The sequence below is a fragment of the Ambystoma mexicanum genome, chromosome 13, assembly GCF_040938575.1.
Source record: "Ambystoma mexicanum isolate Mex_15411 chromosome 13, UKY_AmexF1_1, whole genome shotgun sequence".
Lineage (NCBI taxonomy): Eukaryota > Metazoa > Chordata > Amphibia > Caudata > Ambystomatidae > Ambystoma > Ambystoma mexicanum.
The window spans coordinates 373,084,815-373,102,766 of NC_090938.1; the positions used below are offsets into that span (position 1 = coordinate 373,084,815).

The 17,952-nt window shown below is 47.5% G+C and overlaps 1 protein-coding gene across 8 annotated transcripts in view; it reads left to right on the forward strand.

The window, feature by feature from the left end:
• The window catches only part of CHD8 (chromodomain helicase DNA binding protein 8), a 1,687,145-nt gene that overhangs the window by 753,099 nt on the left and 916,094 nt on the right, over window positions 1-17,952 (forward strand). For all 8 annotated transcript variants that reach the window (XM_069633907.1, XM_069633913.1, XM_069633911.1 and 5 more), the window contains exons 17-18: window positions 4,639-4,834; window positions 14,121-14,288. In XM_069633907.1, coding sequence (XP_069490008.1) covers window positions 4,639-4,834; window positions 14,121-14,288 — 364 coding nt within the window. The remainder of the gene's footprint in view (window positions 1-4,638; window positions 4,835-14,120; window positions 14,289-17,952) is intronic.

Genomic DNA, 17,952 nt, shown 5'->3' on the forward strand with positions numbered 1-17,952 from the left:
CATTGTAACGTGTAACCAAGCTTTGAATAACCTTGTTGCTCCTGCGCCCTCATACCCTCGGGTCTGGTGCGCAATACAAATGAATAAACTAAACTACTGGTAAGTAAAATTATATTCTCATCTTTCAGATACAGCGACTTTTAGGTGCAATGATCAAAAAGCGATGCAATGGAATAAACCAAGTATATTCTAAGGTTTATTCTAAGGGGAACTGGGGGTGACCAATGCCTTGCGATTTCTTACCACACTGACTCTGGTTTTCCCAGGTGACTAGATGGGTCGAATGGGAGTTGCTGGGGGTAGGTTTTCCCGCTGTTGGTTCCAGTTACAGATGCCGAGGAACGGCGGATGAAAGGATTCTGCCCGTCTGTACCAGAAGCAGAGTGCAACCCTTTGCTGAGAAGAAATGCAGAAGGCACTGATGCAGACCTCTTCAGGGCACTTCACCAGACTGAGAAAGGCAAGTTCCATCGAATGATTTTCTATACTCTGGCTTGGTGGACAGATGTATAGAATGGCAACCTATATTGTTGAAGGGACAACACTGGGAGCTGTAACCAAACCAGCTCAAGGTAGCAAGGTGAGTAGTATAGACAAGTCTGAAGAGGTGGTGAGCTTGTAAGGCCTCTACAATGAGCACTCAGAGTGAAGCAGTCAAGGAACACGCTTAGGCAAACCGGTATAAAAATACTTCTTTACTTATGGGCAAAATAACAGCGAAAAATGACTAACTGGTAATATGATCACTCAATACTACAAAACTAGATGCATATATGTACAATTACTGCAGTAGGTCGAAATACATATCACTACTAGTCCAGAGAGATTCAATCGTACTAAGATGTATGGGGCCTTGTGCCCAAAGGTTCAGCAAAGTTCTGTACAGTTTTTTGTGAAGCTTGAAAAAGTGAAGGTCGGCTCTTTGGGGGTCCATTGAAAAGTTTCACGTGTCAGGGGACGAGTTAAACTAGCTAACAAATATGTTCCCAACTTTCAGAGTGTTTGTGTCAACAAGCAATGGCAAAGCCACAGTGTTAGTTTTATAAAAGTTATCAAACTTTTAAAGGGGAGTTAGGGGTGCACGTAAGTATCACTATAACTCATCCTCCATACTGAGATTCTTCACAGGAATTGGCAGGTTGATTGAAGAAGGTCGAAGGTCACTTTTCCCACCGTCAGCCTCAATCCTTTGTTCCCAGGTGTTGCAGGTTCGAGCAGCTCTCACGTCGGTATCTAATGCTGGTGCAAGGACTCAGTTGAAGAATGCAGCAAAACTCGATGCAGGGCACCTCTCAGGACAGGAATGGACACAGGTAAGCAATTTCGGATGACGGCCACTGATGCATAGCGACTCAAGCGGATTCACTTGCCGCAGTCAGACCTTCCCTCATATCTAGGGTCCCCTTGATGCTAGGATCATGACATTTCGCAAAGCTAAGTCTTGTTGCACAAGCTGAGGATCCCCCAAGTTCCAGGCCTCAACTCGGAACGGTGACGTCCACAGCACGGTGGCCCAAACTCAGAGCTGGTCAACCACATGGCAGTCCTATGGCACTTCCTACGACTCTTCTTCTTAGGACTCCATGCTGACGTTGAGTGGATGTTCCCTACACTCCAAGGGTCGCAGCTCCTTAGCAGGATTGCTGGAGATCTTCCACAGGACAGGGCTCTACCAGGCCAGCAGCAGAAGTTGGTTGCCTAGCCTTCTACCAACGGGTCCATGGTATCCTAGCAAGGCTTGTAGCTGGAAGGAGTCTTGGCACCTTCAGTTCCTCCCAGGATCTCTCCAGTGTGGGTGCAGGGGTCCTCTTCTTATCCTAAAAGCCAGGTAAGAGCCGAAACCCCCACTAGCCAATAGCAAAACTAGCCCCCACACACACACACACACACACACACACACGCACGCACACAGTAGTCCAAGCTGAACCACTGGCGGCAGAACTCAGGTATATCACTTAGACACTGTCACAAGTTTGTGGATTGGGACCAGACGGTCCCAGCCCACTTCCTGGCAGAACACACACAACCCTCCAATAGCCTGCCAAAAGCCTCTGCTTTTCTAGGCACTGGAAGTCCATATAAGGGTTTTCCTTGCCTCACAGGCCAGGAAGAAGGATAAAAGACGAGATTGCCAAAGGACAAGCAAAAGACGTTGTGGCAGGCCTTGTTTGACCACTAGCCACAGTTAGTAGCCAAACGTGGTAAACACAGTAAAGCTAAAACAAAATGCACCAAAAAATTGTAAAAAGTCACTACCATCAGCTTCTCCCTTTAGCACATGCAGAGTAACCAAAAATCCTTTGCGTTAGTCTAGGACAAAACAAAAAGTCTAACCCATTGTACTGCATTGTAAGATGCATTATACAATTATAAAAAGTTACCACAAGTGATAACCAGTTACTAAAAGTAGTAACTAAGTAACAAGACTAAGGGAAATGATGTTTCCCTGTACTGACAGCCTGAAGGACATGTCAGTTTCCCCATAACAGATGAACAAAAGCCAGTGCAGTGAAGCCTTCTGCACTGTAAAAAATAAAAGCAAAACGTTTGTCGGTCCATAGAAATGGAAGGAAAGGTGCAGTAAAGAGGAATTTCTCATAAGCGCTACTGCATTCAGGTAGCAGGCGTCCTTCCGTTTGGAGTTCAGATGACCTTCCAGGGCTGGATCCCTTGAAGCTGGGAGGCTGAAATGGAAGGCAGTTTACACCACAAGTTGGCAACTACCAAAGTTCTGTCGGGAAAAAAAGTGTAATGGCGACGTTTCTAGCTAGTCAGTCCAACGGGTGGTCCAGGCACACTTCGGGGATCCAGCCACCCTGAGCCTTCAGAACACTTTGAGACTGGTGGACACCACCAATCCAAGGGTTGAAGCACCGCTCAAGGCCTTGCATATCCGGTAGTTCAGCATTGATTCACCGGGCCAGACTCAGGAAGGGATGCCAGGCCTCTTTGGGAGTCATCTACGGATCTTCAGCCAGATGCTCTTCTACACAGGATACTTGGCTCCAATGCTGAAGTTGAGAAATGGTTGCATGATTCTTCTTCTTATCCAAAGTTCTGCCAGGAAGCATGTTCAAATTCGCCAATGGCAAGGATCTGCACCATTCAAACAGCCAGCAGTGGGTTAATCATGGACCACTGTGGGTTTCACTCATGCCCCACACTTAGACTTTCAGACTCCACAGATATGGATTAAGACAAGACAGCCCCACCCTCTTGCTGACCAAACACACAAAAAAGCATCAATAGCCCGCGAAAACAGCAGCTTTCCCGGTAAGTACATGACCTTTTGTGGGATTGCCTGACCTGAGAAGGTTGGAAGAAGGCATACAACAATATGGCCAAAGAACAAGCAATGCCAGTTTAGGGAACTAGCCACATTTAGTAGCCAGACTGAGTAAACTTAAATGTGCACACTAGAAATGGTAAAAATATTATTGCTGCCACCAGCCTGTCATTAGACACATATTCAAGTAACCAAAAATCCCAAGTGTAAAAAACGAAGGTGATACAAAAGTATCTCACCTGTAAGATGCTGTGTGCACGGTTAAAATGTTATTAAAAGGTATGACGACCAAGGGAAAGATATTTTCCCTGTACTGATAGTCTGACGGACTGATCAGTTTCCCCATAACAAAATTAGCAAAGGGCCATGGCAGTAAAGATGAAGACTTGTCTTCCCTGTAAAATGTGAGGACAGGTTGAAAAGCAAAACATTTGGGGGTGCATACAACTATGGAGGCAAAGTTGCTCAAAGAAAAATCTTTACTAACAGCCGCTTTATGAACCTGGTGCTGCTTGAGGGAATCCCTTCTAAGACATACCTAAAAGCCCAGACGTCGGGGCTTGTTTGCCTGTTGCATTCAAAATACCAGTCCCCTCCCGCCTCAGTCTAAACCTTAATGCTCTGTCACACCCCAAGTGAGTCTTCTTATACTGCATTTGTACCTGTCTGGTCCACTAAGGCAGGATTCCCAGAATCCTATCCCAGTAAAGGTTCTGAAAAACACACCTAACAAGCAGAGGACCTGGAAGAGACTGTTGATTTTGGGACTGAAATTTAATAGTGCTCATCTGAGGTGTGTGATGGGCCGTGGGCGTAAAACTTGGAAAAATCTCTCCATAGTAGTGTTGTACATTTCTCTTATTCTGAGTCCTACAACAAGGTTCCCTACCTCATTTAAACTATGAAAAACAAAGATTGTATTTCTAAAATTCACACTTGTCTCTGGTTCTGTTTCCCAAAGTCTTTGTGACAATATACTGATGATGAAATGGGATTGCAAGTCCGTAACTTCACTTGTGCTTCAGAAGTGCATCGGCACTTTGTAGGTGAAACCTGCTGATGCCTTTATCTTAATGCCAGCGGAACAGCTCCTTTTCGCATACCAAATACACCTATGGATTTAGATTGTTTCAAAGCTGCTTTCCTTCTGTGGAAGGTAATTTGTATTAGTGGCTGGAGCTAGAAATGACAGAATAAATCACATTTTTCATTGACTGCCTTTGGTAATGTGGGCAAGTTTGTTTATTCTGCCTCCATTGAGGAATGATTGCAAATGCTTAGTGTTTCTGCACAGATTAAAACTGTGATGATCTGACTTTGTCCTGTAACCAAACTTTGATCTCTCTACATAGGTACCTGTATGAACGCATTGATGGGCGTGTTCGTGGCAACCTGCGGCAAGCAGCAATTGATCGTTTCAGCAAACCCGATTCAGATCGCTTTGTTTTCCTCTTATGCACCCGGGCTGGTGGCTTGGGTATAAACCTGACGGCTGCGGACACCTGCATAATCTTTGACTCAGATTGGAACCCACAAAATGACCTTCAGGTGAAGACCTATTCTCACAGCAGTGTGTGCACATTCTGGGATGGCTCAACGTTTGAAAGATTTTCCTAAGTTGTATGAGTAGGTGTTAGGTAAGAATTGATGTAGTAACACTGTGCGAGACTACACAAAACTTGTCCTCTTGGTATTAGGTAACCCACCTTTTAGTATAGGCATGTTCTACACAAGTTGGTAGTGTCTGAGCAGCCAGGCTCATATTAAGAGGGGTACATGTGAGCTGTAGCAATGAAATCCACCAATAACAGTTACACTCAAGGTTTTAGGTAACATAATTAAATGGGCATTTTTTTTAAAAAGGGCTATGTATGTAACAATCAGATATATTTTTAAATTCTTTCCCAGAATAAACACTAAGCTAGTAGATAATATTTAGATATGCTTTTTACACACTTCCTACATACTTCACTAACTAGGACAGTAATGGCATTTATATATCACTAGTAAACTTTGTAGATGCTGAGGTTGGAAAGGTTAAGGGAAGGAAAAGGGTTAAACAGGTTCTCAGAGCTTGGCATGTGAGCACTTAAATCTTCCAATGAAGTCTAGATAACCTTTCCCAGCAATAATAGTTTAAAACCAAGTTATCACCTCTGAGCGACAGTAAATATCAATTTCAAGTGGACTAGAAGTCTGCAGGGAGCCAGGACAATTGGAGCACAGTCAATGGAGCCGACACACTTCTTAGATAATTCTTGCACAAAGTTAGTTTGTTGAAGAGAAATCACTAAAGGGTCACAAGCTGTTACACTTGTGAAGGGTAGAGCTGAGGTCAACTGTAGCAAAGTAGCTACTGCAAGTCTCAACTGAGAAGAGCAAAGCTAAAGACACTGAGGTAAATACCCCAAGTCAGAACAGTACCTTTGGTTAGAAGAAGAGCGGTCCACCTGGCTTCTGTCTCGTTGCAGTGATGCAAATCGTGAGTTCCTGGGCCTCAGTCGTGGGGACAAGAGGGAGGATATTTGGAGGATTCCTGCGACAGCAATTCAGAGGTCGGTGGCAGCTACAGACTCTTTTCAGATCAACGGCACTTTGCGGTTTCAACGCTCTTTAAACCGCACCAGTGCAGATCTTGGCTACCAGTTGGGCTTCCTTCATTCCTTGAGTCCTGCACTCTGGTGAGGGGACTAGGGCTCTGGGTGTCCTGCTTCTGGATCGTCCTGGGGAGACTCCTGGAGCATCTGGCTGGATCACCGACGTTGCACTAGACTACGGATTTCTCGACCCCTGGCACTTGTTTCCTGCAGCAGCAAAGAGGTACAGCTAGTCGGAGAAGATGGTCCAGTGGAGTTCGTCTCGGGGTTAGTTGATCCCACTAATCCAAGGGAAGAAGCCGTCCCTTCTGGAGCTTCTCTTGTTGATTAGAAAAGGGAGTTTCAGCACAGCAGCAGGGCTTCACCGGGCAATTCAAAAGTCCAGGAGGATGCAGTAAGCTTCGTTCAGTTTCTTTATCGGGGTTGTTCTTTCCAGTGGTCGGTCTTCAGTCCCAAAACCTTCGCCTTTTTAGCAGGTTTCTCCCTTTCATGCACAGAGTAGGCTGTCACTCAGACAACAGGGTGGCTGTCCTGAAGGGACAGCCAGCCCAGTACTGGGTGCATTCAGGCATTCCTAAAGACAAAAGGCAGGGGACTTTCGGTAACCTCCCTCACTTCCTTCCCTTCCAGACACACTGGAGCCAGAGGTGGGTTTCAGTAATGAAGCCTGCCAAAGGCAAAATGAACAAAGGGCTCACACCTGGCCTGTCACGCAGAGTAAAACCCAAGAAAGACCTCTCAAACAGAAAATGGCGAAGAAGACTGTTAGGGTGAATTCTCAAAAATGTGCTAAAGGCCACAGGCCTCTTGCGTGAAGACTTCCGGTGTGAGCTCCCCAACCTTCCAGAGAGGCGTCCGTCGTGACCATTGTTAGGGCGAATTCTCAAAAATGTGCTAATTACCTTCACTTTAGAGACCCCCAGCAACTTTGCAGGATTTTGAGGACTTGATTTTGTTTACCTGGCGAGAGTGTGAGCCTTTTTCCCACTCTCTCATGTATTTTGATATGTGTTTTACTCTTGTGTTTTCTTTGGTTATGGAGTTTTAGACAACTTCATAGGTGGCTTCTTTTCATTTGTGTCACACAGCACCCTCAGTGCAGTGGCACAGGGAAGCCTTTCATGCTTTCCCAAGGTTAATATATCTTTTCTGTGATAAACTGTTTCCCAGAGAAAGTAATGTGAAATTGACTTTACTAGTCTTTTAAAATTCTAGACCCAGCACACCCTATCTTACAATAGAGTGCTGGAGGGGTTACTTAGTATCCCATATGTGCACCCCGGTGGGAGGTCGGCTGGCAAACTTCGTCAGCGTGTGGAAGACCATCTCCACTGACGGTTGGGTGTTGGACGCTCTCACGCACGGACAACCTGGAGTTTCAACAGAAGTGACCCCACATACCACTGGTGGCCCGTCAAGAAAACCACGTCCCTCAGCTGCTGCTGCAGGTTCGGGCCATGCTAAAGAAAGGGGCGGTAGAGCTCGCTCCAAAGCGGCTCCGGAGTGTACTTGAGGTACTACCTCGGGAGAAAGACTGATGGCTGGAGGCCCGTTCTCGACCTCCGACGACTAAACAAATACATAAAGACCCAGAAGTTCCTAATGGTCACTCTTCCTCACGTGCTTGGACAGCTAGAAGAGGGAGACTTTGTCATTGTTAGACCTGGAGGATGCATACTTCCACATCCAATTCACAAGGGACACCACAAGTTTCTGCGCTTTTTTGTTCAGGGGAAGCATTACCCGTCAAGGCCCTTCCCTTTGGACTGAAGTCAGCCCCCAGAGTCTTCACCAAGTGCCTGGCGCCGGCACATCTGCGACTGCAGGGGATTCATGTCTACCCTTACTTGGACGACTGGCTCTTCCAGGCCAGCTCGAGGAGAATCGCTGTCGACCACACGGCGAGGACCGTCCGCCTACTGACGGATCAAGAGTTCTCAGTGAATTAGGCAAAGTCCTGCTTGACTCCCATCGCAGGACGCACTGTTCCTGGGCTCGGGCTCAACATGGTGTCATGCCTGGCGTCAATGTCTGTGGATAGTGTGGTGGCCATCCTGGGCAAGGTGCAATGCCTGCTCGCTCTGAAGATCGCTACAGTGAGGGCCATCAAGTCGCTGCTTGGCATGATGTAATCATGCATTGACCTGATCCGACTCTGCAGGCTATGGATGCGGCCACTGTAGGAGTTCATCAATGCCCGTTCGATTCAGGTGTCTGGGAGCTTCAGGACAACATCGCTCTCGACGAGGGGTTACGTTGGGCGATATGGTGGTGGGGCGTGCCCTCTCATCTGACCGGAGGCGCAGATTTCCAGGTCTCACCACATCAGGAGACGGTAACAGCGAATGCTTCCCTGGAAGTGTGCGGAGCCCACACCCGAAGTCTTCACGCCAGAGGCCTGTGGCTGCCGGAGGAAAAGATGTTACTGATCAACGTTCGAGAGCTACTGTTTTGGGCCCTCAAATCATTCCTGCCGTCCCTCAATGGCAAGGTGGTACGGGTCTTCACAGACAATACCACCACAATGTTTTACATCAGAAAGCAGGGGGGGGGGAGGCAACAGGTCCCCAGCGCTCTCCAAAGAAGCACAGGACTTATGGCATTGGGCCATCGCTCAGATGTTCCTCATCCTGTTTCATCTGGCATTAGTCAAGAACATGGTCGCTGACTCTCTGAGCAGGGAGTTTCGGCAGGACCTAGTGGAGAACCTGTACCGCAAATGGGGCAATCCCCAGATCGACTTGTTTGTTATGGCGACAAACACCAAGTGCTGGTGGTTTGCCAGCAGGTTTCCCCAGCAGGGGAGCATGGGGGACACATTCTCATTCCCTTCGGAAGGCCTCTTTCTGTTTGCGTTGCCGTTGTTGCTTCGAGTCATCGAGTCATCAATCTACTCACTGAGGCAGATCTGGTACCCGGACCTTCTCACCATGTCAGCGGCACCACCAGTCAAGCTGCCAGTGGTCACGGATCTTCTCGCCAGGTAAGGAGGCGCCATTCTTCACCACAATCCAGGGTTTCTGAACCTGAAGGCCTGGCTCCTTCAGCATTAGAATTCCGTGGATACGATCTCCCGGCAGACTGTGAGGAAGTTCTCGCCAAGGCTAGAACATTGTCTACTTTGAAATGCTACAGACTCAAGTGGAAGAGATTTGCTATTTGGTGTCTTTCTATGAAGATCGACCCACTGAGGGTCGAGGTCCCCCCAGGTGCTTCCATATTTGCTGTCGTTGGCCAAATCGAGGCTAGCCCATGCCTCCATCAAGGTTAATCTGCTGGCTATCTCCCGCTACACCAGATCCCAGGATGACCATCCTTGTGGTCGCACTGATTGGTCAAGGAATTCATCAAGGAACTGTTATGCTCGTTCCCGGTGGTAAAGGCTCAGGCCCTGGCATGAGAGCTCAATGTGGTGCTAGTTGTCTCGGCACTGAATCTCTCCTAACGCTACAGTTGTAAGTGTTGGTGTAACTGTTCAAATAACCTTACCTTCCACATATCAATGGGTTATGCAGGGTTATATTTCCTGCCACTGCTTGCAAGTGGAACGGCTGTTATTTTTTCTATTTTTTGAAAACTTTTTATTATTTTACAACATGTCAAAAGAAAAGGAAACATTCCCTCCAACCTCCCCTCCCACCCCAAGCCCCCTCCACCCCGCTCCCAGGTAACGAGCGTTCAAATCCTAGATCGCCTTTCTTCCGGGAAGTCCCTCCACGTTCATTGTAGGTCTAGTAGTCTCAGGCGTTGTGGGCACCACGTCACCCTGAAGACATCTTTAAGGAAATTCATTATTTCCCCCCAATCAGCAGTAAAGTTCTGCACTTTATCGTCCATGGCGTAAGTTGCCCATTCCAAAGCCATTATTTCCCAAATCTTACGAAGCCAGTCCTGACTCATGGGCATCTCAGGGGTCTTCCATCTCTGAGCTATTAACATCATAGCCACTAGCGTTGGTATCACTTTTGCTTTCTCCCTTCCTCTGGGTTCCCCCACCTCCGAGGCTCCTCGGATGCCTAAGAGGATCTGTACCAGCGTTCTTTTGTCTCCCGGGCCAAAGGCCTGTTCCTGCGCCCTTTGTACCTCTCCCCAAAAAGTTGGAATCTTTGGGCACTTCCACCAGATATGCTCCGCAATTCCTGCTGAACATCAGCCCCTCCAGCATCTACCCGATCTTGCTGGAAACATCTTATGAAGCCGGGCAGGGGTATAGTGCCACCCGATTAATATCTTATACCACGCTTCTTGCAGTTGGGACGCTTCAGCCGGTTTAGGTATCCTCCTCCATAGCTATCTAGAATCTTATAAATATTGGAAATGAGGCCCTTCGTTCTGTTATTAGTTAGTAGGAAGCTCTCCAACTGCGTTGGTTCTCTTATAGCCGCCATTCTAACCCCTGGGTGTAATACCTGTCGTATATGTGCGTACCGTAATCTTTCCCCCTCTTGTATTGCAAATTCCCGCTTAGTCTTCAAATGACAGCAATTCTCCTCGAAACATATTGCATAGCTTCCCACAGCCTCCCTCATGCCATCTCGCAAATTCACCTTTCTCCGGCCCGGCGTGAAATCTCCATTGCCAAAGATGGGGGGTGAAGGGCGACGGAAACGTGGTTTTTCCCTTAGGCCCTGCCAACTTATCCCAGGTATCTGCCATTAGTTTGGTAATTGAGCTCTCATAGAGATGATGAGGTCTGTGCGATTTAGGCAGCCATAACATTTCCGCCAGGTTGCGGTGTGCCACCGCCCTATCCATCCTCACCCAAAGTTCATCTTGCTGACCTTCTTCTCCTTTGAACCATTCCCTGATGATTCGGAGCTGTGTTGCCTCATAATACCGCTGAAAATTTGGTAACGCTTGACCTCCCTCCCCTTGGGTGCCATCAGTAAGCTGCCGCCCACCCTAGCTCTTTTCCCTTCCCATAAGAATTCTTTAGTCCGGGTTCCCAATTCCTTAAAGAAGCTTGAGGGTACCGGCTGCGGGATTGCCTGTAATTAATACAACAGCCGCGGGAGTGTTACCATCTTAACCCAAGCGATCCGCCCCAACCAGGACACCCTAAGACCTCTCCACCTTTGGAAGTCCCTCTTGATTGCTTTAAGGAGAGGGGGGAAGTTTGCTGAATACCACCCTGCTAAAGTTGCTGTGATTCTCACCCCCAAGTATCTAATCCCTCCCGGGCTCCATAGAAGGGGGAATACCCCACTTTAGCCTTTCAGTTCCCCTGCCCTTAACGTTAAGTTTAGGACCGCAGATTTGTTAGCGTTGATCTTTAACCCTGAAACCTCCCCGAATTTCTCCAGCAGGGTTATGCTGGCCTGGAACGATTCGCTCGGTGCATTCAACACGAGCAACATGTCATCGGCAAAGGCTGCAACCTTCTGTTGCTCTCCCCCAAAGGGAATGCCCCGTATCCCTGCCGCCTCCCTTATTACTTGCAAAAGAGGTTCCAGGTAGATCGCGTAGAGAATTGGGGATAGCGGGCAGCCTTGTTTTGTTCCCCTCTGTAGGTTTACCCGTCTAGAAGCTGTCCCATTCACCATTATTCTAATGGAAGGGGCTTGGTAATTAGCCTGAACCATTGTCATGAATTCCCCCCCCCTAAAACCCATCCTTTCCATTACCCGGAACAGAAAGGACCACTCCACGCGGTCAAATGCCTTTTGCGCTTCAAGTGCCACCAGGACCGCGGGAGTGTTTGTTCTCTGCACCTTTTCGACTAAGTGGGTCACTCGCCTGATATTATCTGCGGTTTGCCTGCCTCTGACGAAACCTGCCTGATCGGGGTGTATCAAGTGCGGGAGAATGGTGTCAAGTCGATTTGCCAGGATCTTTGTATATATCTTGGCATCGATATTGATCAAAGCAATGAGGCGATAAGATGCTCTCTCCTCTGGGTCTTTATGTGGTTTAAGGATGAGGGTCACCTTGGCTTCCTCCATGGACGGGGCAATCTTACCTGTCTGCCGAAATGAATTAAATAGCGAGGTCAATTGTGGGGCCAACTGCGAAATAAACAATTTGTAAAAGGCTGCAGTATAGCCGTCCGGGCCCGGGGCTTTATTTACTGGAAGAGCCCTGTTCCTCCTCTGTGATTCCTTGATTAAGGACCTCCCTCGTTTCCCTAGCGATTTCCCGCAGCTGTACAGATTGTAGGAATTTGTCCTGCATATCGCTTAAAGGGTTTTGGGAGGCGTAAAGGGAGCCATAATACTCCGCCAGAGCCTCCTGTATTTCTTAATGCCTTTTGACCCTTTCCCCAGAGCCTCATTTCAGTGCCGTAATTGCATTGCTCACCCTCCTTCCCCTAAGTAGACGTGCCAAAAGCGCGTCTGCCTTATTTGCCTTAGCGTAATTTTTCTGCCTCACTGCCAGTAGTGCTCCCTCTGCCTATTTGGTACGCAAAAGTTCCAGCTGCCCCAACGCTTTCTTTTATACCCGCATAGCTCCCTGGGAAAGTGTCCTTCCCGCTGCCTGTCTAGCCGCTTCCACCTCGGTCTCTAATTGAGCTTCCAGTGCTTTCAATTGTTTCACTCGAGGAGCAGCTGCTGCAATTGGGTCCCCCTGATAGTAGCCTTGAACGCGTCCCACCTTACATCCTCTCTTGTATCCTCCTTCCTATTGACAGGAAAAAAGACCTTAATCTTCTCTACGATGTCTCCCCGAACTTCCGTGTCCCTCGGGACAGCCCTTGGAAACTTCCATCCCCTCACCCTTTGACCCAGATCCAGAACAGCAGACACTATCCTATGGTCCACTATCCCTATCGGTCCCGTATTCACCCCCCCCCCCCCCCCCCGAATGCCGCCCACCAATCCCACCGAAACCCATATATAATCTATTCTGGATTTAGAACAATGAACCCCAGATAAGTTGTAACCCTCTTCGTCTCCCTTTAATTCCCTCCATACATCTCTCAGCCCCATCCTACCGATCCTATCCTTCAACTCTGCTGACATTACTGCCCCCCCCAACCCCCCCTTAATCGTCTTCCGGCCCTGTCCATCTCCCTACCCCAGGCTATATTAAGATCTCCCATCATAACAATTTGACCCCAAGCTTGTTCTTCCAGCACTACCCGCTGCAAAAAACTGCTACTGACCGGAATTAGCGGCATGTACAACTGCTATTGTATAATGGGCATCCTGATATTTCCCCCTGACCACAATATATCTCCCTTCTTTGTCCCTTGTTACAGCGCAAATTCTGAAATCGACCGTATTCCTGATAGCCAGGGCCCACCCCCCTTGCTTTACTTTGACCTGAGGCATGGAGAATCTGGTCGAATCCACCCAGCTTCAACCTTCCCTGATCCTTGAGCGCAAGGTGCGTTTCCTGAATCCCCATAATATCTGGCCCTTCTTTCCTCGTGAAGTGCTCCAACTTTTTCCTCTTAAGAGGGGTGTTCAACCCTCTTACATTATGCGTTAGCCACTTAAGAAGCCACCGCTTGAGACTTGTTCATCGCTACGTGCTACTGCCCTCCCGCCCCTCCCTCCAGCAAATGTCTCGTCATCCCCCTCCCCCTCCCCTTCTCCCGCATCACTTGAAATTGTTCCTGAATGATCTTTGCCCAGTTTGATGCTAAAGCATGCTGCTCCCCCAGGAATTCCTGTCTGGACATTACAGCCTGGTCCTCCACCCCCCCCTGGGCGGTGTCTTCTCCAATCTTCTCTCGAGAATTCCCGGGGCCTTCCTTCAGGTTATGAATAGGCCATATTGCATGGAGGGTGCCCGGAGTATCCCCTGAAGCTTGAGCCACTTTCCCCCTTTCCCTTTAGTTTTCGCGGTCATGGTGCTCACCTCCCCACTCCTTTGTGCCACTATAGCCCTCCTGTAATTATGTCCATGGACAAATTTCGTCTCACTAGTCCTCCTCTGAGCCTGAAAGGTGTTTTTTTTTTTTTGCCACAATGTTCCACTATATCCAGATACCGGGTTTCTGCCCCTGTCTCTTCCGTCTGCCCCTGTATCCTATTAAGGGCTACTATACCGGAGTATCCTCTCAGCTTGTTCCTTCTTTTTTGCTTCCTCGTCAGGTTCAGTGATGTGAAAGGCAACTGTAGGTTTTAGTGTGCCCTTTGTGATGCCATCGTTCAGTTGGCTGCTGAATGGGTTTCCTCTGTGTTTAATGCCTTGTCTGAAAGTTGATTATATGATTCAATTTGGGAAGTGAGTTGATGGATTATTAGGACACTTGCACTTGTGTTTAATTCTTTTCCTACTGTTTCTTTTAGGCCCAGGCTCGATGTCATCGGATCGGGCAGAGCAAAGCAGTAAAGGTGTATCGGCTTGTCACTCGCAACTCCTACGAGCGGGAGATGTTTGACAAGGCTAGTCTTAAGTTGGGGCTTGACAAAGCAGTGCTTCAGTCCATGAGCGGTCGGGAATGCCACCTAACCGGGGTGAGTATAGTGAGGTACTGGGAACAATATGGCTGGTTGGATGTGGAGTTCTTGATTTGCTAAAGTAGATGAGAAATGACAATTGAAGGTACCTGGCTAAGGTGTTTCTTCTAACTTTGAGTGAGCTGGGAATTGGGTGTACTATAACAGGATGGAAACAAATGGATCTTTCTATTTTCTCCACTTTTTTTCCCTTTGCTATTTCATGGATTTCTTTTATGAATGCTATTTTCCTTGTATTTTGGAATCTCAGCCCTGTGTTTTTAAGTCGTAAGTTCTGAACCCTCGCCCTGTGAGTCACAGGACCTTTTAATTATGTTAGGGAGTTTTACAAAAGTCCAGCTTAAAGACTCACACTTGGGCACAGGGCTCTAACTCTTAGTGTAAGCTTGAACCACAAAGGTTTTGTTGGTAGCAATGGCTGAGAAGTCAGGCTTATTTTAGGAGGGAGGATGGTCTGTATGGAGGTACAAAGAACTTGGAGTATACCCATAGGCCAAAGAAACACTAACGCACTAAACGGTATATGCAAATTGTTTATTTTATATATATTCTAGGCTACAGGAGATTCTTCAGAAAGGTAATTATGTATTTTTAGAACAACAAAGGCAATCTTTACAGTAAAAAATCACTTTCGTAATACTTGTAGAATGGCAGCATGCATTTCAAAGGTAAGTAAGACTTGTGTAATAGCTTTTAGAATATCATCTGTTTCAGGTAATAACTGAAACACCACCAATATAAAGCAGGTAACTACTTGTAACAAATTCATCGGCCTTTGGCTTTAGTAGTCCATCCCTATCTAGTTAAGATGTTCACATGGTCAGAATGGAGGGTCAAACAAGCAAGGCACAAGCTGTAGAAAGTCCAAAGGTTCCAGAGAAAGTCTACAGTAGCAAGTAACATTTGGTTGGGGAAAAGGTTCTGGGGCTTTGGAGAAGGCTCCCTGTAGGCACACAGGCGTTGGGCTTGCACAAACGTGTATGGGTAAACTCCCAATCACATGAACCAGCACTCCAGTAACACATGAGCAGCAAAGGCACTCTAAAGTTTTAACAGGAGTCTCACAGTACCTTAGATGTGAAGCAGCAGACCAGTCACTGTATTTTTGGTCAGACAGACGAAAGAAGGGACATTGGAATGGGTCTTGCAGCAGCAGTCTAGTGAAGAGGCTCCAGGCAAAGGATTCTTTGTGATTCTGGCTACCTTTTCAAAGTGCCATTTAACGGATATCGCACTGTTGATTCGTCTTGCTTTCTCGGTCCAGCACTATGGTGAGGGGACTTCAAGGAGTGGAATTTTGCCTCTGGAGGTCTGGAAGGAGTCCACCAAAGTTTCGGAAGGATTCATTCTTCGGAAGGTGATGCACTGCACAATGGACTCAGCTCCTAGGATATTGGCGGTTTGCAGCCGGTGAAGGTCACAGCTCATGGGAGAGCTCAAAATGTAGGTAGCCCCAAAACAGATTGGACCTACAAGTCAAATGGAGAGAGCAGTCCATTTTGGGGGCTCTCCTGATGTTTGGCAGCAGGGGTCAGACAGCAGCGATTACTCGGAAAGCATCTCCGGTCATTGAAGTTGCTGCAGGTATTTTGTCTTCCTCGTTTCTTCAGTTCTAGTGATCAGCTTGTCTTCAGCCTCAGGATCCATGCCTCTTATGCAGGAACCCAGCCAATCAGCACCCATGCACAATTCAAGCTATGGGTCGGGACTTTCCTTTTAGGACAGCCAGCCAGCCACCCAGCCACCCAGATGGAACTGGTTCCAGGCAGGCACAGCAGAAGACCAAGACCAAGAACAGCAGAGTTTTGGAGTCCCGTTTTCTGCCCTTACAGACACACTGGTGCCTTGGCGGGCTTCACAAATAGATCCTGCTGAAGACAAAAGTTAAGCAAGGACTTCCACAACCCTGCACAGTGTTAAGTACATTTTTCTACAATCCAATTGGTTTTGGACTCTACAAGACTTATCCCTTGTTGTCAAGGCCCCAGGTTCTAATATAGGCCTGTACTACCCAAGGTTAGTAGAGTGGCAGATAAGCCAGGCTTAGCTTAGGAGGAGGAATGTGAGCTGTAAATGAGTACAAGCAAATCAGAACATAGATCCAAGGAAACACTTACACACTTGCAGTTATCAAAAAGTGATTTATTTTATATATACATAAGGCAGTTCTAAACTCAAAGAAATGTTTCATCAACTTGCAACATCAAACGTTGATTTACAATATTAAGGGAATAAAGCAGGCGAGTACATTTTTTTTTATTCTTTACTTTTCCACACATGAAGTGACTTATTTTAAATCAACTCTGCAGTATTCAAGTTTAGGTAAGTTCAACAATCACAGGTAAGCAATACTTAGTAGCAACTTATAAGGTTTAGGCAGTCTTTTCCATAATAAAAGTATTCACTTCAGGTTTCGGAGAGAAACGCGCAATGCCCAAGAGGTTCAGAGGATTTACTGTTAGGAAACCAGCAATGCATAAGTCAATAGGAATGCGACAATTCTGATCCAAATCTTCTTAGCACAATTAAGTAACAACTTAGTTGGTCTTGGAATAAGTACAGGAGCTTAGGAGAAGCCTTCCTGGAGGGGCACAGGCTGTTAGGCCTTGGTGACTACAAATGGGTCAACACCCAAACAGTAGAAACAGTGCTCCAAAAGCAAAGGAGTGACACCAACGGCTTCAGGTAAGTTTCCCTTAAAACCCACAATATCTTAAGAGTGAAGAAGCTGATTTAGCTGGACGACTTCTGGCTGCACAGTGATATGATAGGTTATTTATAACGCGCTTAATGCGCAGAGGTTTCTAAGCACGGACCCGGGGATCAAACCTGTGTTGCTCCGCATCGTCTTGCTTCAAAGGCGAGCTTGTTGCCCCTAAGCTATCCTCCCGAGACTGCAAACCTGGTCTCCTCGTCTTTGGTCCTGTTGACAAAAGGGGGACCCTGGATGGGCTTCTGCATCAGTACTCTAGAGGAGGAGTCCCCAGCACAGAAATCGTCATACTTGCATGTCGGTTTGTGGTTTTGCCACCTTTTTATCAGCACCAGTAGCTAACTATCCATGCTGGTTGGAATCTTCTTAATTTCTTGTTCCTGCACTCTGGTGAGGGGACATTGAGGAAAGGATTTGTGGTTTTGGAGGTCCACACGGATGGCACAGAAGTACCAGTGACAATAGTTAACGGCAAGGCGATGCACTGCAAGATGTTTGAAGTACCCCTGGTATTTGGATTCTGCAGCCCAGGAAGGTCGCAGGATGTGGGGCGGCAGCTGGCTCAAATTGAATGGTGTCTTAAGGCTGGTCGTGAACACCAGCCCTGATGAGGAGGAAGTCTTTGGCAGAGCTTCCCTGTCGATTCAGAAATGAGTTGAGGGCAGCAGCGGTACTTAAACAGTGCTTCTGCAGTTACTGGATGTGCTGCAGGTGTCACTGGTAGTCTGCTTCTGAGCTGCAATTCCAGTGGTCGACTTAGCCTTCTGTCCCCAAAGCCTCGCCTTTTATACAGGAACCCATTCATTCAGTCCTATGGACCTGTCGATCACCTAGGGGAGGCTGTCCTGGCAGAACAGCCAGCTGCCCAGTTCAAATTGGTTCCAGCCAGGCATACCCTAAGACAAAGGCCATGGACGTTTCTGGCTTCTCCCTCACTTCCTTCCTCAG